This window comes from Poecilia reticulata, linkage group LG19, assembly GCF_000633615.1.
Source record: "Poecilia reticulata strain Guanapo linkage group LG19, Guppy_female_1.0+MT, whole genome shotgun sequence".
NCBI lineage: Eukaryota > Metazoa > Chordata > Actinopteri > Cyprinodontiformes > Poeciliidae > Poecilia > Poecilia reticulata.
The window spans coordinates 17833036-17853981 of record NC_024349.1 but is presented as its reverse complement, the minus strand read 5'-3'; the positions used below and the strand labels follow the sequence as shown (position 1 = coordinate 17853981).

The window sequence follows — 20946 nt, the reverse complement described above, 5'->3', positions numbered from 1 at the left end:
TATATAACCTGGAAGAAACAGACTGGTGGGTGTATTACAGGTTCTTGTTTTGTTTCTGTTCACTGCAGCGACAGGCAGCAGGACGGGTCAATGAAGAAACTCCTCCTGAGAGGTTAAACTGAGAGGAAAGGCAGATGAGGGAAGCCTGGCTGTGTGAGTCATCACCTGCATCATTTATCTTCAGGAGGCTGAGACACGACAGACGGCTTGAAACATTCTGGAGGAAGAGATCCACACGTACCAGGACACAGGAATCACAAAGCTTCTCACACCCTTTTTCTTTACGAAAAAGGGTGTGATCTGAACATTGTGATCTGAACATTGGGAAAGGAAAACCGAACAGGAGCACAGCCGAATGCTGGATACAGATGAAGTTCACACGTCCACACCAGCGGCAGAGATCAATGACAGCAAGACAAAGGTTTACCCAGGAAAGCACAGCTGCTGCCCACACACATTTCACCTCACAGGGTCTTGGCTTGCATGTGAAAAACCATTAGCACAAACACTACAATATTCATCTGTAAATTCTGGGAGTACGATGCAGTCACATGAAGTTTCCTCCTGCAATAAATTGCGCCATGGTTAGCTTGTTTTAAAGCACTTATTGTGGGTCTCTTCATAAACCTGGCTTTTTTTTTTTTTTTTGTCAGAGTTTTGGAGATAATAAACGCCAACTCGGAAAAGCTATTGAAAGAAAAGCCACAAAAAGAAGAAACCTTTAAAGGAATTGTGTCCGAGTTATCTGAAACAAGATGATTATCGATAGATATCTGGTGAAACATTAGAGATGGCAGTCTGTCTCTTCCATCAGCGCTTCAAACGCCAAGCAACCTTCTGACAAAAAACGCGAACGTCCCTCTCATTCATTCATCCCCGTCCACAAGCTTCAGGGCCGGCCTGCGTCAATAATGGCTAAACGCTTAGCCACCTCCCAGCGCAGAAAGTCCTTGAAGTCAACTTGTGATGACAAAAGGACGGTGCATCATCCCCACAGCTGCTGTCGCCGTTACAGAAGGCTGACAAAGTGCAGCGCAGTGTGATTTGACGCCTCCATGCGTGACAAACAGGCGCCGTCCATAAACCGGCAGCAGCAACAGCGGTTAAAACGGAGCGGAGATTTATCATTCCTGGGACGGAGACGAGTCTTTTTTTTTTTTTTACTGACTGTGAACGATGAGTCTCATTACTCAGCAGAGTCAATTAGCTCCCCTTCAGTTGTGCTTCAATCTGACCCACAGTGGAGGAAACTGCTGGTGTTAGGGTGTGAAACATCTATCACCTTCTGAGGAGTTCCTTATCTTTTGGGTTTTTTTGAGTTTGAAACAACTTTCTCCCACTTAGCACATTAACAGTACCTTCTAGAAGTATTGCTATAACCACATACTCAAATGTACAAGATTTTTTATTCATCTATTTTTTTTTTTTTTTTTACAAAATATGTAGAAATCTGTGTGCACATTTGTAGTCAGGTTTCTGAATTATTACTCTGCGGAATCACTTTTCACTGCAATTACAGCTGCATGCGTTTTCCCCCACTAACCTCCATTCTTTGCAGACATTTCTTGCACAGTTGAACAGAGCAAAAGCTTTAAATATTTCAAAAAGTCTAAAGTCTAATGGCAGCTTAGTTCCAGATGGAGACTTGTCCATTACATTTTTCTCAATCAATCCCTGTAGCAACCATAGAAATGATAAAAAAAATGTATGATAATTTCTCTCGTGTTGCAGAGGAGTGATAATAATTTACATTAGATCCTCAAATATGTGGGAACTTAACAAATCTATCTTTGGGTGAAGATAGACCCAAAGGAAGTTGAGTCATCAATCCAGCATCATTCAACATGTTTTATGTTCAGCTCATTTGAAAATCTAATTTCGTTACTTTTATCTAGTGACATAAAATCATGGAGTTTCATGAATCTGACTTAACTAGAACTATGTGTTTGATGAAATAAGACTAACTGAACATTTTGTCAACAAACTCTCTACTTTGCATGACAATGTAAACTATTTGAAACACCTGAACAGCTGCATAATAAAAATCTTTCTTTCTCACAGAATTTTTCAGCAGGGCATTGATGCAAAAATATTCTCCTTCATCATCCCAACTTGTAAGAGGCATAAAGTTTGTTGAAAGGAACGTTAGAAGTAAAATCCTTATCTTACGTTACGTGTTTTTCAGATAAATGCCTTTGCCTCATCCATCATCCGTTTTGTTGTTTCCTTCCCAACTCTGACAGAAAACATGTTTTTTGAAATTCTCTCTGGGACGTGAATCGCACGTTTCTCTCTGCACCTCTCACTCTGCAGCGCAGGGAGACCCAACACATGCTTCCTGCCGTGAACCCTTCAGCTTCAATCTGCTGCTTCACATGAAGGAGTCACAGTTTGACAGCAGACAAGACAAAGGAGAAGTTCAAATGTTATTCAGGTTCCTCACATTCACCTCCTTTAACAACAGGCAGCAGCTGGTTAGTCACCTCTGGATTTTAGCTCCTTAATAAGTGCTCAGCTCCTGATTTATTATTTTTTTTGTTTCTTGTAGAATCAGTAGTGGAGTTTATTGAAAATATGCTTGTAAGATTTCAGCGTTTGATTCCCGGTCTTGGTCCGTTTCCTGCATGTTTTCCCCTTCTCTCTCTCCAACCTTTTTTCTGACTACCTACTGCTCAATAAAAGCCTCTAGTGCTGAAAAAAAACCTTTAAAATTATATTGATACTTGAACATAACTGAACTTCCCCGAGAAGATTATTCTGGTGAGAAAAAGCAGAGCTATTCCAGTCAGGTTACATGGTCCGCTTTGCCTCCGCGGGATCGGAGCATTAAAGCTGTATGTGGTCACTCCGACCCACTGTGAGAGTAATGTAATGAGTCCACAGTTTAACACTTTAGATCACAGCAGCAAATAGCTTCAGATCTTAATAAATCCTCTGAAAGTTTCACATTTCTTCCCGGTCCGTAGGGTGAATGAGTTTAGATTTCACATATCCGTGTAAAATAAATAGCCCAAAGAGAAAGTGGGCTGTCTGGTACTTTATGACTCAGCAGCTGAGTCATAACAGGGAAATCCTATAATGCTATTTATAGTCTACTCTGGGAAACACTTGGACTGAGCTGAAGAGGAGAGAAAAACCTTCAACCCCGTTTCTGATCTCAGGTTTTCAGACGATGCACAAGAGTTTGTTTTGCTTTGAACTGAAGTAACATGAATTGATTTAAGCTTCATCGCATCGGAAATGAAACCAGATTTACTGCAAAGCTTCTGGCTGTTAACACAGCGTCAGATCTTTGACAAGTTTAACATTTAACCTGCTTTTAAACGCTGTAATGGGTCCCAGAAGTGGCTGTAAGGAACAGGTTCTACTTGGTGATAAATTGAGAGAACAGAGGGTAAACTAATTTCTAATCAGATATTAGCTTTTGTATCTGATCTACTTAGAGTATTTCCTCAAAACAAGAATCTATCTTGATCTCTTCTTGAATTTTGCTATGCTTTTTAACAGCTGAAATGCAATTGAATCTGTCAAACAGGCCGTCCAGTCCAGAGGGTTTCAGACTTTGTGGTTTAGCCGCAGACATTGGATGAGATGGCTGGGTTTTTGTGTAATTTAAGTTTTAGGCCGATCTGCATCATGTACACGATGCTGAGGGGGGAAAAAAAAGATTCAGTTACAGTTATTAATTTTACAGAGATGATTAACGTACTGGTCATTTTCCTTCAAAACAATTGTTTTCTAAAATGAGATGTTTTTTAAAAATAAGTGAATAAATGTACTCAAATTAAGTTTGAAGCATGATGCCTAATTCTCTTAGCCCAGAAAGTCCTATTTAAGTGATTTCTTGATTCGGTGGGTTAGGCAGTAAAAAGGTAATTCATAATTTTTTTTTTAAGGTTTGGTTGGCTCTAGTGGCTTTTATTTGAAAGTAGTTTGACAGGAAAGAGGGTTATGAGAGGGGGAAGACATGCAGCAAATGTCACCAGGCTGGGAATCAAACCTGCGACCACCAGCATGAGGACTAAGGCCTCAAGATGGGCTGTGCTTTGCCCCTGCGCCACCACAGCACTCCAATTCATAACTTTAAAAAAGAGCAATTACTACTCACACTCGGCCAGAATTATTTCGATATATTCTCTATCTATCTATCTATAAGGGGGGGAAAAAAATGTAAGTGTCCAAATACTTTTTGTTACTGCAGTGCAGCTTTCAGCCTGGTTCAGACGTTGGCACCTCTGCAGCTTCCAAAAGAGCAGCACAAGCCATTTAGTCTGAGGGCAATTACCTCCGTTCACCTACTTGTGGCCGATAATGAGCGAAGCCAGCTGCTGTGGTTTGTTATGAGCCACTCAGCTGGCACCGCTGCAGGTTCACTGCCGTGCAGGGCTTGAGCAGAGAGAGCTGCTGCAGAAAATGACAATTTGTAAGAAATAATATAAAGGGAAGAAAAAATTGACTGCAACTGGAAGAAGAAAATAAACGCTTCAACACAGTTTTTTTTTCTTCTTCTTTTACACAAAAGAGCATTTAAACGATTAGATAAGCCTAAGAGTTGATCACCGCAACACACCCATCATCTCTGTTACTTCATGTTTATGTCATTGTCGCTGTTGGGGTGTTTGCATCATCAGCGGCTCCCCGTGGAAATGACTCAACTGTTGCCATGGAGTTTCCTGCACGGAAACCAGCACAGCGATTAAAGCGCTCTATAGCCGAGTACGGCGATGTCAGTCAGAAAAGAGAAACTTCTGCCTCTGTTTGCTCTGCTTTTCCCCTCTAACACATTTATTCTGTATCAGGAGAAAAACTGAAGAAACTTCCTCCTGGTTATCTACTTTCCAGGTCTTTAAATGTAATTAAAATGGTATATGACGTGACAGAAAAAGAAAAAAAACTATTAGTGTAATGATATTTATATCTGTGGATCATATCAGATGGTCTGGGACTGAACAGAAAGTGTCCAGCCGTAAAGACGCATCATGAGGTCAAAGACGGGATGCACCAGATGGTCTGAAGCTCACACAGCTCTCATCTCCACGTCATCCAGTCAGACTGGGTTTCCATAACTGGAAAAGAAGACTAATTCCATTGCAAAAGCAGTAAACACAAATATGAGACCAATCCTGAGTCTGGAGAGGCAAACGCTGATTTTTAGAGTTGTAGAAAAATCGTCTTGCGATCAGAATCACTCAATATTACTGCTGATTGACGGTCAGTCACTTAGAAATTACAAATCTGATATTTTTATTGGTCATTAAACGTGGCGCGCCAGCTCACACCAACCCTAACACTCTTCTGAGCGGAAGCTGTAACTGAGAAAAAAACCACTGCTTGTTGTTTTGAGTGTTTGGAAATGAAGGTTAGAAACTTCTAAAAACAAAGAAGCTTCTAAAAACTTCTAAAAGTAAGAAGCTTCTAAAAACAAAAATATTTTCTAAAGATGTTTCTCAGTGGTCTAATCGTTCAGCTTCAACTGAGGTTTTTCCCCTTTTTTACGCATCAGTGGACATGCAGGATATGGAAATGTTTTTAAGAGTGCTAAGCTAGCTCATTATGCTAATGCTAATTTAAGATGCTGAAGACAAATTGACTGGTTATTTTTTTCATAAAATTCTGTTTGTGTAACAGCGACTGCTCTCTAGACAACACATCTGCTCCATGTATCAATAATTAAAGATCAATTACAGCTGAAAGTCTTCCTAATGCACCAGTATAGTTCAAATAAATGTCAATTTAACACTTAAAAGAAAAGCAAGGCTTTTTCCTTTATTAAATTTGTTATTTATTTTGACAATACGGCAAATGTCTAGGAGAAGTGGCACCTTAGATTTTCATAGAAAATAAGAATAACCTTTTTATTTAACAATAAAGCATTTTTTTAGAACTGTTAAACGTTCAGTTTATTCAAAAAGAAGAAAAGCAGGTTTTATTGTCACTTATAGCTCTTGAACAGAATCTGGAAACTGATCAAGTGGCATTAGCAGGCGGGAGTTTTAAAAAAAGGACTGATTAGGAATCAAAGGCTTTTTGATTGGTACATTCCCGGTGATTACAGATTTGTAGTTGCATAACAGAAATACAAATGTTAAGAGTCACTTTCTGCCTCTGCACCGAACAGCTTGAGCTGTAAATGTTTTCCTATTAACAACTGAAAACAGATTTGAACAATATTTACCCTACAGCGTTGAGGTCAGGGGTGTTCAGTGTCAGTCCGTAGGGCTTTCTGCAGGAGTGAGCATGTTTTTTTACATCGCTATGGCAACACAGCAGGATTACCTACAACCACAAAAGCCTTTTTAAATCAGAAATATAGAGAATATATCTAGATTTTTTTTAATATAATTTTTTTTAATTAAAATAAATTTTAAAATATATTTGCAATATTTTAAAATTAAAACAACAAATGTAGTATTCATTGCCGAATAAGACATAATGTCTCCATTTATTTTCATTTTAATTAACATTTTAGTCGTTGTTGCAACTGTTGTTTTCAACAGCAACCAGAAAAACAGAAACATCTCCAATTGTCCCCGTAACCCAACAACAACAACGACAAACACACACGCATCATTAGACTTTAATGAACTGCAAACACAAACTAATGTGAGCGTGATCGTTTGTCCTCTTGACCCCTGACCCCGGCCTCGTCTCACGCCGCAGCTGGTGAGGAGGAGACATCTGAGCCGCGTGGGTTTGACTCTGCATTAAAGTTTAACAACGCGGCCGGTAGCCGGTACGGTGGAAAAAGGTGAGGCGTTCACCTGCGCGGCGCCGTGTCAGACAGCTGTTTTCCTCCCACAATGCACCCTGTCGGACTGAAAGTTCACCCACAGGCTCGCTGCACAGTCAGCAGGTCGTAAACGGGACTCGTTCTAATGAAGCAACCAGCTTTAACGGCAGAGGCACATCCCAGTAAATTATACGATTGTTAAAATCATAATTGATTTGAGGGATTCAATTTAAAAAGTGTAACTTGTTTAGGTTCGTTACACACAGAGAGATAAATCTGAATCATTTACTTCTGTTAATTCAGATGACTGTGGCTTACAGATAATTTAAAAAAACAAAATTAGTTTCTGAGGAAATTACATACAGCCAATAAAACGTATTTTTCTGAAAAGTACGTCCATGTATGCAGAGTATATGCACTCATACAGCTGCATTAACGCAACCCACCGGTAGCTCTGCTGTCACTCTCTCTCTGAAATCCCTGATGCTTTTAAACCTTCTTTTTTATTACCAAACTTTTTCCTTCCACTTAACATTTCAATAATGTGATCAGATACAGGACTGCGTGAGCAGCCATTTTCTTCAACAAGCCATCACTATCAGAATAAATGACTGAAATTTAATACAAATCTAGCTAATACATAAGCTTTAATTATTGGAATAATTTAACATTTCGATAATATTTTATGCACAGAGATGCGCATGCATTCACACTTGGACAAAACAAAGCAATTAGTTGCTCTTTCAATCCTACAAACATTGTTCTTTTAGCTACAGTCGCATATTAAGGAAACAGAAATGTGTCTGCTTGTCAGATGAGCAGATGAGACTGAAGCCCTTCGTCGTGAAGACGTTCCTTTCGGAGCGGGAGCTGAATGAGTCTGGAAGCAGAGCTGGCTGCACCAGATAATGTGTAAATAATGAGGTTGGCGAGTCTCCTCAATCAGCTCGGCCCATCGTCTCCGATGGCTCGTTGTTTAATGTGAGAGGGAACGGGTGGGAAGCATAAGGTTGAGACAGACGAGTTTCCGTTTCATTCCAGCTGAAAAACAAACTGGCATTCACGGTAGAAAATGACAAACATGAAAAAGGTGAAATGACCTGGTAGGTCTGCTTATGTTTTTTAAACTAATAGTTAAATCCCAGTTTGATCTCATTACGTACACAAGACACTTTACAATATTCCTAAGTGATGTAAATTTATTTGCATTTGTAAAAGAAACCAATCCAGGCAGATCCAGGACACAAAGCAGCGAAGCAGCGATTCATCCTGGGGCTCAGTGTTCGTTTCTGAGATTTATTCTCAACAAACACACTTACAGTTCAACAGACGTCCAAACCCGACTGCACACCTTCTGCAAACTTTCACATGTATACCAATTATCTGCTGACAATGCTGTACTGAATTTTTGAATCAAAAATGCTCAGTGGGAGGAAGCAAAACCAGACAGATGGACGGACCGGTCGACGGACAGATGGGTTCAGCTTTTGGACAACTGGACAGGAAATTAAATCAGGACACACATTTTCCCCCTCCATACTCTTTATTTTTTTCAGTGTCTATTAAAAGCATGAAAACTGCGACCCTTATTATTGTATCTCCCAGCATTCATGGAGGAGCAGAGCTGTTGCATCAGTTGTTAACCAAAAGTTAACCCTGGTTTTCGACTCCAAACCAGACAGAAAGAAAACAGAGCGAAGCAGCAGCTGCAGTGACGCAAAAGCTGGCAATCTAAATCTGCTCTGTGTGCAAATTGAAACAGCTCAGAAAACCTCCAGATAAAAATAAATAAGTTTTAATTATATAATGTCAGCGAAAATAACCACTAAGCAATGTCTTTTTTATTAAAATAGGTTTGAATTTTCTTTGCCATATCACAATAACATCTGGTGACAGCATCATGCTGTGGGAAAGGTTTCCTCAACAGGGCGGTGAACTAAAAACAAAGGAACCTGTTGCAAGCTGCAAAAGACGCAAGACTGTGAAGCAGGTTGACCCTGCAATGAGCATAAAGAAACATAAACACAAAAGATAAGCTTTTCTAAAAGTACTGAGTCAGTGGAGCTGAAAATAAACAACATACCTGCCAGATTTATATTTGTAAAAAGTGTTTTAAATTTATCTTTTCGCTTTGATTTGGCCTGACTCGTGAAATCTAAAATGAAACACATTGCAGCGACTAACAGTTCGCTTTTTGTAAGGTGCTGGAGAAAACGAACGTTGCCCTCTTTGTACTTTAAACAACATAAACTGAGATTCAGCTGTTTTATTCCTGGTGGAGGGATTAAAAACGTGTCCCTGAGCTGAACTCCTGCCGAAACATGAACCTGTGGCGCCCGCAGAGATTCTGTCATCCAGACCGGTTGTCGTTTCAGCGTCGTGTTCTGACAGGATGCTGAAGTGCCGGTTTCTACTCCGTCGCTTGGCAACGCTCCTCCTGACGTCAGCGCGTCTGCGTCTCGTTCCTGAGCAACGTTCCTCCACTGGACCGCATGGACCTTACCAAGCTCCGTCCAGAAACGCCCCTCTAAAATCCCACATGGCTGCATGTCTCACAAACAAAGCCTCGCGGTTCTTAGTTTCTATGTAAACATGACGTCTATCATTTCCACTGACACTCTCTACAGAGTATTTCTGAGTCGATTAGTTTAGCATTTCTGCCGGATTTTCAAAAAATATCAGCCACAACAATGGACAGGGGAACCAACAAGTTCATGTCATCTTTTTTGGACGACATCAAGGTGTTTGAGCCACGCGATGCCTCTAACATTGTGCGCGTCACAGCTAAATGCTACCGGTCGATGAGGAAAACAGCAGATCCTCACATCCTCAGCATAAATATAGCTGTGGACAAGATCACTGATGCCTATTGTTTTTGCAAGGATGGGTAAGTCGGGCATTCGTGGTTTTGAGGGTTACTTTTGAAATCACTGATTTCTGTTGGCAAATGTTCGAATGTGCCTAGGCCTGATAACACGGTACTCGGTGCTAGTGTGGCTAACACGATTACAGTTTAGTAAAAAGCCTTTTCAGGTAAAATAAAATCATTAATGTCAGATACGGTACACATTGCATATTGATCTGTTCAGCTAACGTAATGCTGTAACAGACAGGCTTCAAGGTGTAGAAGTTGTATCGGTWCTGCCATTATGCTGTACTTGGCTAAAAGGTTTTCATAATGGATGTGTTTATTATTGACTCTTTTTTTCATTCACTAAACACAAAGAAAGCAAAGCAATAATACTTACACCAGCAGCACACAATCCTTTGTTCTTATTGATCCTACGACGGTTGAGCTGCAAATGCGGTGGTGCACAAGCTTTGATCCAAGCAAGGCTTTCCGTTTCAGATTTTGGAAATCTGTGAATTTTAGTTTCACAAATACGATGAGGATACCTGACATCGCCTGTACAGATACCCCACTGACAGTGGAGAACCATTTTTTTTCGAGTCCTGCCACAAAAACTTTCTGTCGGTCTGCTAGTCCACAATGTACATTAGCATATGTTTACTACTGTAGCTTGTGTTTGTGAGACGGTCACGCACGTGGGAGCTGCGCTGTGACGTGAAATAGGCATTAGTCAATGAAACGCGGCCCCTGTGGTAAGGTCCATTCACGGTCACATTCTGTTATAACACACGCAGTGAGTGAGCCTCAGTGGCTTTAGGGAGGTCCCTCTCATTCTTCCCAGTGACGTCACTTCCTGTGCTGGGATTAACAGCCCTCTGAGGAGCCATGCGTTTTTAGGTGGAGCCCACTATGACCTCATGGTTTTTAGAGCTGCGTCAGAGCCGGGTTTTAGTCTTTGTTTGATTCTTGTTAATGTATCTTGATCTGTTTCAGAGTTTTACAAATACAATTTGTGAAGTTGTATTTGTTAAACAACAACAACAAAAAAAAAGAGTAATGAAATCCCTCCAAAAAATTATTTTAAGTGAGTGCAGCTTCTTTACAAAAACAATAGCAAATTATGATTTTTCTTAATTATTTGGAAATATTTGGTATTAGAGGACTGGTGCTTAAAAAGGTTTTAAAAGAGCTACTGAGGAAACAGTTTGAACATTACCTGTGAGGTCCCCCAGGGGTCACTGTTGAATAATTTATTCCTGTTTTATTCAAATGAGATGTGCAAACTATCAAATATACTAGGATGTGATGTCACTGGAAATGACAAAAACAATTATGTTGGTTTTAATTTGAGAATCTAAACTGACTTTAATGTCTGACATAGACTGGCAACCAAAATCCAAAGAAAACCAATAAAATCCTGATGTTCGTTTCCTTCCACTTAACTTTCAATTATTACACCATGATATAGTTTTTGACAGCCAGCCTTATGGAGGGTGTCTGTTGGACAGACGTCAGGTCAGCCATCTTTCATGGTTGCATTTTTATTGATCTGTGTAAAGTTCAACGCTGAATTTTGGGTTTTCATCAAGTTAACAGATGCAGAATAACACTTGAGCTGAACTCCTGAAATAAATGCACTCGTTGACAATGTTCTAATTCACTGAGCTACACTTGTAGATAATTAGACTTTTCTTTTTAGATAAAGGAAATAAAGATCAATGTCTCACTCTTGACGCAGCAGCCTGATGTCTAATTTCCTAATATTTGTTTGAAAAGCCGCCCCTGTCATCTGTTTGTTGGCTCCTCCGCGGCCTAGAAACAAACCGAGAAGCGACTCCATCAACACACTCCAGTGAATTTCTTAACGCTCCACTGGCAGAAACGTCTTCTTCGGAAAATCCCCAGGCGCCCCCCCCCAAAAAAAAAACAAGATCATGTCTCAGAGGCGGTTTGACTGACAGCACCGTAAACATATTTCACCGCTGACTTAACTACAAATCTCCATACAATTCAAGAAACAAAGCAAGTGAATCTCTTCTGTCAACATTTATGAGATGTTTTGGGGGGGGGTTTGTCATGTTATAACATGTTAGAACATGTTATAATACGTTTTAATTTCTGAGGTTTTTTTTCCAGTATCTCTTGATGTATTTTTCCTACTGCTTGTGTCTTTTGCAGTAATGGTTCCACTCTTAACTGGTGAACTTGTTTCCGGTCCTGTGCAAGGATGGGTTGCTCTTTCCTGTTAGTGAATTGACCAGTCAAATTGCACTTAGCCTATTGTCCACATTAAACCAGAGGACAGACACACAGTGGCACCAGGTCTTAGTTTTATACATAAAACTGATCCTACAGACAACACTTCTCATGACCTTCATTCAACTCTTGCATTAAACCCAGATACGCAAATAAGAGTTATCCAGTCAACAAACACCAGAGCTGTGAATCTCTGCAGCTCCTCCAGAGTTATTATGAGCCTCTAGGCTGTTTTTTCTGAATATGTTAATGCTTTCCTGTCCCAGGCTTTCAGCATAGGTGGACTGCCATGTATACTCCCACCTACTTTTTATTTTTCAGATAATGGATTGAACAGAGCTCTGCGAGAGTTCAGAACATTTTTTTAGAACTTAACCCTGCTTTAAACTTCTCCACATTATCTCTGACCTTTCTGCTGTTTATCCACTTGTAATCTTTCACGAACCCTTAAGGTCGTCTTAGAACAGCTGGATTTACGCTGAGATTAATGTGTGCACAATTAGACTCTGACAGCTGAAGGGTTTCTGAAGGCAACTGGCTACACAGGATTTTACCTAGAGGTACAAGAGTATGGCAGTCTCATTTGAAATGCACTCCACACTTTTCAGATTTCTATTTGGAAAGGAAAAAATTATAACCAAGCGAAAGATTTCCTTCGACAAAGCTGACGCGGCAGTCTTACTAAGTATTTTCAGTTTAGTTTCTAGTGCACATATTTTTGAAATAATACAAAACTAACTTACAAGTAACTTTTCAGCAACATAGGAGCTTGTTTTAAGTCAATAATTCCTTAATATTTATGATAAAATTCTACTTGCAGTAGCAGATTATTTCACTTATAAAATGGGGAAAGTGTCTTGTTATAAGTGAAATAATATACCAGTGAAGCTAGTACATTTCTTTTATCAATATTAAGGATCCTGTCCTATTTCTTGCTGAAAAGTTACTTGTATGTTAGTTTTGTCATATTTCAAGTGCACTAAGATATTTGCACTAGAAACTAGACCACAAATACTTGATAAGACTACTTGGTGCTATCCACTGACCACGGCCTTAAATGACATTCAACAAATCTGATGCACTTCTAATAAAATCTTTCCCACCTACTGTAAATCAACACCTCAGCTGAGCCTGCAGAGATGCAACACCTCCTGCCATAAACACGACGCCATCCACGTCAGGTCCATTCAGCTCGTTCTAAGCACATTTTCACATATCTTACTGTATAGCAGCCTGAATACCTTATTGTGTTTCAAATGAAGGGCAATAAATTATTTAAAAAAATTAATGTTTCAGAAATTAGCAGGTGCACAAACAGCCCTGTCGTTGACAAATTAGTTCATTATGTTTCAGCTGAGTTGTCTGGCAGCCAAGGAGAAAAAAAAACATGTTGGGGTAATTACTCTACACCTCTGTGGAGCCATTTATATTAATACAACCTATAGAAGAAATCCATAATTGTCCAAAAACAACTATAAGCACTAAATCTGAGCGCTGCAAATAGAGCCGTAAAGCGTCTGACTGCAGAAGAGATCGCAGCCGGAACAAGACTTTGTTGATCTGAAAGATCTGCACAGGGTGAAGTTTTATACAGTTCATGTGTGATTTATATCAACAATAAAGAAACCAAGCAATCCCTTAAATCCTCACGTTATGCATAAACTGGTGTTTTCATTTGATGTGTTGGTTTAACAGGCCGCACTGGTGGCTACTGGTTTGATCCCATAAATCTGTAACAATAACAGAGAAGAAACTTTTTATGTCTCGCGAGTCTAAGGAGGGGGAATTATTTGGAGTTGTTTCAAGTGGAAGGAAGATAAGTTAAGTAAATACATATTTTATGAAACAATAAGCACTCGTAACTCGTCAGGTTGGATTTCCAGTCGGGTCAGGGTTGAGTCAACGTCTTGAAAAACTTGTTTTACAGTTTAGATTTTATTTTATTTTAGCATAGCAGTTTGGAAAGACACAAACCTGCATGTTCGGATATTGTAGAAAGTCAAAAGTAATATTCAGCTCTAGTTTTATATGATTCCTCATCTCATCCCCAAGTGTGAGCGGAAACACCCTGCAGACAAGCCAACTTTATTTATGATGTATCTAAAACTGGCTGGATTTGACCATGGCGCTTTACAAAAAAAACAAAACGATGAATAAACAGAATAAAACACTTAAAAAGTAGAATAAGATACAAATTGAGGAACATTTCAGCAGCATGAATCTCATTCTTTTAGTCATGAGTCATGAGTCATTTGTCACGTGATATAAGGAATATATACAGTAGAGAAAAAGCATGAGACATTACACAGCTTTTTCCAAAAAGCTTCAAACACTGAGCTAAACGGTGAGTCAAAACTGTTTCAAGCTCACATTTTCCCCTGATTTCTTCACAATTAAAAAACTTGTCTAAATGGCTCATAATTGCAAACCCAGATTTTGCTCCTCTGAACTGTTTTTATACAGGTTACAGTAAACACTGACTTGCACAGTTTTGGGTATGAACCGTCAATATTCTTAATATTGAAGCGGGACCAAAACTTGTAAGGAGGAAAAAATGTGCCCTTTCTTGATTAATCGTAGCACCAAATCGTTCAAGCTTTTGGCTCCGGTTGTGTCACACAGACAAGAGCGCAAGACTGTGATCCTGTGGAGAACTGCAGGGAAACCACATCCCTCCTCCTGCAATCGAATAAAACCTGACATGCAAGGCTGGTTTTACGAGGTCGCTCCTCAGGTTTCATCAAATGGAGGCAGAGGGAAACAACCCAGAAATAAACAGCGTACAGAAAGAAAAAAGAAATAGAAAAAAATCACTGGCCCCTCGCTCATCAATTAATCATTCAGTCGCTATTTCTTCCCACAGCCTGGAATGTGACAAAGAAAACAGCGGTGCAGGAAATGAAGCCATTAATGATACGCTGCTTTAAAAAAATTAAAACAATTTCTTGTGTTCTCCTCAATCACCAAAGCTGACAGACGATGTCGACGCAGTTCCTTGTGTCCTGTCACCTGCAGCTTGAATACTATACAGAAACAAAAAGAAAACAAACAATTTTCTTTTATCTGATGTAGTTAGATAAAGATCAGAAATCTGTGTCTCATCATATCTCAGATTTCAATCCATTGCCGTCTTTAAATAATTACTCTGCCTCCTTTGAAGTGCCGGCCCTGGGCAAAACCGTATCACTCGACACGAGCAAATGCACCAGTGAGAAACCCAGACACGTTCTTTTATCAGCAGCACAAACATGGAAACGAGAAGATGAGTCGAAACACCCAGCAGGAAAAGTGACAGAGCCAAAAGAGGATTACAGGCCGTTCCCTTCCTGCCACAACGCCGCTGTGCTCACACACAGAGCTACACGTTTTCATTCAGTCGCACAGTTTATGCAGCATTACACAGGATTAATGGTCCAGGCAGACTGTTTGAGAGATGAATTTAACTTTGTCTGAACCTCTCTTGACCTATATCCTCAACTGGAGCGGTGCAGCAGTGCCGCCCTAAAGGGGGCACACTTCATTAGAGCGAGGACGCCCTTGTTGTCTGCACAACAAAACAGATGCAGGGATGTGGAGATGACTGTAAATGCAAAGCAGAGGAACTGGAGGAATAGGATACTCAGACTTCCACTCATAACCAAATCTAAGACTAATCAGTCTAATGTTGTCAGAGGGTTAATGGACCTCTCAGATTATTGCTAATCAATAAAAGGCTACAACCTCTGAGAAAATTGCAGGCGCTGTTGGAAATATACCAATAATTTTATCATAATAAATGCTGACATGGAGAAACAACATCGCTGATAACGACTAAAATTTAATTCTATATTATTTACTTAAAAGGTTGCAAAGAAAAAGAACAGGTAATAAATCAAATATAGTGACCAAATGTCTCATCTGTGTTTTAAGCTGCTACTTTTCTAACTTCCTGTAGCAGATAGCTGTGCAACTGTGCTAATGTTAATTTGTAAGTAAACAGCACCAAAAAAAATTGGAAACAACTTCAGCAGGTTAAGAAAACATAGAAATTTGGGCATAGTTGGGCCAATTTTATTTAAAAAACAACAGTAATGATATAAAATATTCAACAATATTTTAAATTATTAATCAAATATCCCAACAGGCCTTAATTACATGATTAGTTACAGGAGGTAGTTTCACAAAAATACACACCAGTTTCTACATCACAGAAATAAGCTTTTTCTAAATTGTTTTAGTCCAGAGGTTTGCAACCTTTACCATTCAAAGAGCCATGTTTGCCCCCAGTCCAGCTAAATATTACGATTTTTTATTCTTTATATACATCTACTATAGGAAATTTGTTATTTTTAAAGAGCCACCATTTTATTTCTAGTTCTTGGTTTTAATATACAGAAAAACAAAGAGGGTACTTTTAGTGTCATTTGGTGTGGAAATTCAATTAAATTATTAAAAGAAAAAAAAACAGTAAAGACTTGAATTTGTTTTAAAATCCATGTTTAATAGTATTATTTGTTTTTATATATGTATAACTTTCAGCCACAGCTAATAAAAGTCATTGTGGAAGGTCCAAAGAGCTGCAGGTTGCAGACCCTGTTTTAGACATGATCTGGTCCCAGTCAGCGTTTTGGTATCCAAACTATTCAGTATTGTTCAAATAAAGAACAACTGAATCTAATGTACATCACAAACTCCAGGAAAAGTAAGGAAATATAATTTGAAAGAATGTTGCCATTGCTTTCAGCTAAATTTCTGAAACCAGAGGAATGAACACGAAACTACGATGAAGATGTTTACAGCCAGTTCCTGCCTGTCGCCCAGAACCACTGAAGGTAACCACCTCCCATCTACTTATTCATTTCATTTTCACTTTTCTACTCTAAGCATCTTATCTCTCAATCCGTGAATATATCACACAAGCGTCACTTTAAAACCTATAATCAGTGATAAGTCAGTTATTGCTATGCGAGCTAAACAAAACAAACAGGTTGTACCAGCCTCAACTAATCAGGAATAAAAAAAGCTTCAATCAGCCTCGTTGATCCAGCAAGTGTCATTTCCAAACATGACAATTAATGTGTTTCGAACTTGCCTAACATCATCAAAGAGTTGACTAACACGTGACCCAAATTGCCCGGGGTGCAGTGTTGACACATGACTCTGACTTTCTGCAAAAAGCTTAGGGTGGGGTTGACAAACAGAGACAGACAAAGACTTTACAACACCTACTAAAAGCATAACTAAGAAATCGGAGGCGAAAGAGGCCGTGGTATTGATGACGCGCTTAGGGAAAAGTGAATTTACATCCACTAAACAGCAATATAATGCCAAAAACAACACTTTACTAACACTTGGTTTAGTTTTCTAACTAAAGAAGTTAAATAAGCATTCGGATTCAGATATGTCTGTAGTATCAACTTTCGCCTCAAACATGTCCACAAGTATCAAATAAATCAATCATTATTGTGCAGTCTGATATTATGTGAGGCACTACGGTTAGCTGAAATTGATTTTTCTTTAGTTAAAAATTGGAACTACTAGGCCACCGTCTATGAAAACCAAGACATGGGATTTCTCAAGTAAATCTTTTTACGATTCTCAATCATAAAATAAAAATCATCGCTTATAGGTTCTGTGCATATTTTAAACAGGATATTTTTTTCTCCATTAAAAACAAAAAACACGCAAACACTGCAAAAAAAGTGACCAAATTTGGAAAATTATTCCTCTAAATGTGGACAGAGCTTTCACGTGAGAAAAGAAAACTATTCTGGGCTGAGTCCCAATACGTTTCAGGATCTTAACAGCACCTCTGTTTTGGTTTACATAGTTAGCAACAGGTTTCTTAGCACAACATTTAGCTAATTGACAGGTTTGTCAACTTACAGCTGGAACGCTGTCAACAAGGGTGTGGTGGCATTCCCAGATTTCCAGCTTCTGAGACAAGCAGAATGCAGATCTATGCTATGTTTGATTTGTCTCAGAAGTCAAAGCTCAGATCTGGGAACGGCGTCAAGCTCAAGTTGAGCTTGTTCTACTAGCGAGTTGGAAAACCTGTGGGCCAATTTTGGTGGAACTAGCTACCAGTGGAAATAAAATTTGATAACTATTCGCAATAATCAGGCATGACATTATGACCACAGACAAGCAAAGAGGATAAGACGTTGCATTTTCATTATGGCAGCTGTTATTAAATGGTATAGCCTACATAAGGCGTGGGAGCTGTGGGATATGTTAGACAAACAAAGCTGATCCATGGAGAGTCCATCTCACAACTTACAGGACTTAGAGGATCTGCTGCTTGTGTGGACCAGATACACACCATCAACGTCAAAACAAGGGGCATTAGAACACTAATCTGAGTGGTCATAATGTTATGCCTGATCTGTGCATTTCTGTTTATGGGTTCAAACACTAAACAAGCATGTTCGCAACAAAGGTGGTATGGGACTTCAACTTCATGTCACATTGGTGAAACTCAATGCAAACTACCTAGCAAATAGTTTACATCTGAAACCCTGACGGAGGAGCAGCCATTTTGAATACTAAATTTCGGGTTGCTTGGAGACCGACTTTCCAAATCGGATTTCTGAATTCAGGCGGTGTTCCCTTCTGTGTTTCCAATCTTTGGCATAGAAATAGAGCTTCACAGGTCAGGCTCAGGCTGTTACTTTGTTTATTAACATACTTGACATTTAATTTGTGTCAGCATTACTGCCACCTACTGGCCTGGTATGGGTATTTCAACTTTCCTTGGAAGTGGAAAAGGGGAAGGCGAGTTGTATCTTCTCCCTGTTGCCACATGCTTACTGAGGATGAGATTGGTCCAAAATCATAGAAACAATCCACACGCATACGACTTTACCAAGTAGTGTTATAAACTGATTTTAGTACTTCATAAAACAGATTTAAGTTGTACACAGAAATGGATGCGTTTATATTAGTCTATTCAAATTCAATACAATCAAATCTGATTAAACAAAGCAATCATATTTAGTTTATTATGGGAACTTCTCACAATTTTCTATTCAAGGAAATCACTGGGCTGACTTGGATTTTCCCTTTTTGTAATGGATTGATTGGTAAAGTTTTGATAAGGCTCAAATCATGAGAAAAAGGTTTTATTCCGACTTTATGAATCTGTGTAACAGGATGTACATTAACTGAATATGAAATGGGCCTTTTTTGTCTTGTAAAGTACTTTGAGATGACATTAGATGTGAAGTGGCACCATGCAAATAAACTCAACAGAAAAATCACAGTCAGGTCTGACTTCAACCAAAATTGTGTGGCCCGGTCCAGTTTATTATTTTGGACATACTTGGATAATGTTACCCCCATAAGTACAACCTGAAGCTGGCATCATGTGATCCCTTTCCCTCAAACAGATCTCTGTCACCTGAGAAAGTTCCAGTGGAGAGTATGCTGAATGTTTGACCCTAACTATCCATCACTTCACAATTACTAATCACCGGTGAAATGTGCTCTTGCTCCCTGATTAAAACCCATTTGCTGTATTGTGCTTGGAGGCTCTGCCAGCAGCAGCCGCCCTGCGCCTGCCTGTCATTGGTCGGTGGGCAGCAGCAGCAGCCCAGCTTCTTGGGTACCATGTCGGCTCCCTCCTCATCAGTGTGCGGGTACGCTCCTCCCTGCTGAGCTCAATCAATCACACAGCTGCACATTATGTGGCACTCGCACTGACAGTTAACGCTTTGTGCGGACCAAGCCAAATGTTGCTGCATCGAGGAAACGACTTTGGTGACAGATCTCCAAAAGCGCAGCTGAACGCGGCAAGGACGCGTCATGAATCCACACCTCGTGTCATCAGTCCAGCTCTCTTACCTGCCCACTGTCTGGTTGGCGAGCTGTCTCATGCGGTTGAACTGCTTCTTCATCTTGTGTTTTTCTGCGTTTCCACCGAGCGGCAGAGCCTCTCCGCAGATCTCATTGATGAATTAAAGTCCGCTCTCCGCGCCGATCCGAAGCAGACGAGGAGGTTCGGTCGTTAAATATCCGGTTCGGGCATCGCGGCGGACCAACGCGGCAGACAGTCGGTGAGTTAATTCCAGCTCATTGTGTTTGTGAACACTGTGTTTCTGTCCTACGCTTCGCTCCGCAGCTCCGGAGATGCTGAACCGATTCCTCTCCCCCGGCGTTGACAGCCCGACGCTCCCTGCTGGTGCATCATGGGAAACGTAGTTCCGTTCTAAAAATAAATCAATTTAATACACACACACACACACACACACGCACACACACACACACACACACACACACTGCTGTGGGTTAGTAATCCCGTCTCCCCCTCAAACAACATGCGTAGCATGTCTCCCGCTGTGAGTGGGTTGCTCACAAACGGCAACAGTCAGGATGCAACATTAATACGGGTCAGAGTTTGGTATAAAAATAAAAGAAAATCATTAAAGCATTTATCAGTCTGCTATCTTTTTGATGTTCAATACACATGCACATTATTATGCTCATTTTAAGAAAAAAAACCCCTCATCCTTCTCAGCTGCACATCCCTTGGATCATGTACAATATTTCTATTTCTGGTAACTGCACTATATGTTTTATTACCTTGTACAATAGTGTTATTATAATTTTATTGTTGTTGTTAATCTTGTTTTTATATATATATATTTAACACTTGGAAGCTTTGTGTGAACCTACATATCTTTCCTTTCCCCTATGTGGGACATTGAAAGCTACTTCTATTGCATTCTATTCTATTTTATTTTGATTATTTTTACGTATAAAGTCCAATGAATCCAGTCGGTTAACTTGAAGACACAGAAGCCCGACGTGTCTTCAGGCTTCTGAAGACTCTAAGAGAACATTAAAGAGTTATCCAGGAGGTCATCACAATAGAGCCTAGAACAATACTTGAGGCACCGCAGGCCTCACCTGCTTCAGTTAGGTTCAGTGTTCATGTTCACAACATAGAAAGCAAATATTGTAAAGAGTCCATGCAAATCCTTGATGGCAGCTGCTGCAGCCAGTGGTGGCACAAGCAGGTTTAGGGGGCAGTTACCTTTTCACGTAAAGGGGTTTGTTTGGATAGTTTTGTTTTCCATTAATTAATCATATCATCACAAAAAAGTAAAAAAATAAAAAAGAATTAAAAATA

At 39.7% G+C, this 20946-nt stretch overlaps 1 protein-coding gene across 5 annotated transcripts in view; it reads right to left on the bottom strand.

Annotated features, from left to right (window-relative positions):
• The window catches only part of LOC103481739 (rho GTPase-activating protein 44-like), an 83180-nt gene extending 62984 nt beyond the window's left edge, over positions 1–20196 (bottom strand). For 2 of the 5 annotated variants that reach the window (XM_008437459.2, XM_017310854.1), the window contains exon 1: positions 19659–20196. In XM_008437459.2, coding sequence (XP_008435681.1) covers positions 19659–19711 — 53 coding nt within the window. In that variant the 5' untranslated portion in view covers positions 19712–20196. The remainder of the gene's footprint in view (positions 1–19658) is intronic. The other 3 variants (XM_008437461.2, XM_008437463.2, XM_008437462.2) reach the window with 3 other exon arrangements.
• Between the last annotated feature and the right edge of the window lie 750 nt (positions 20197–20946).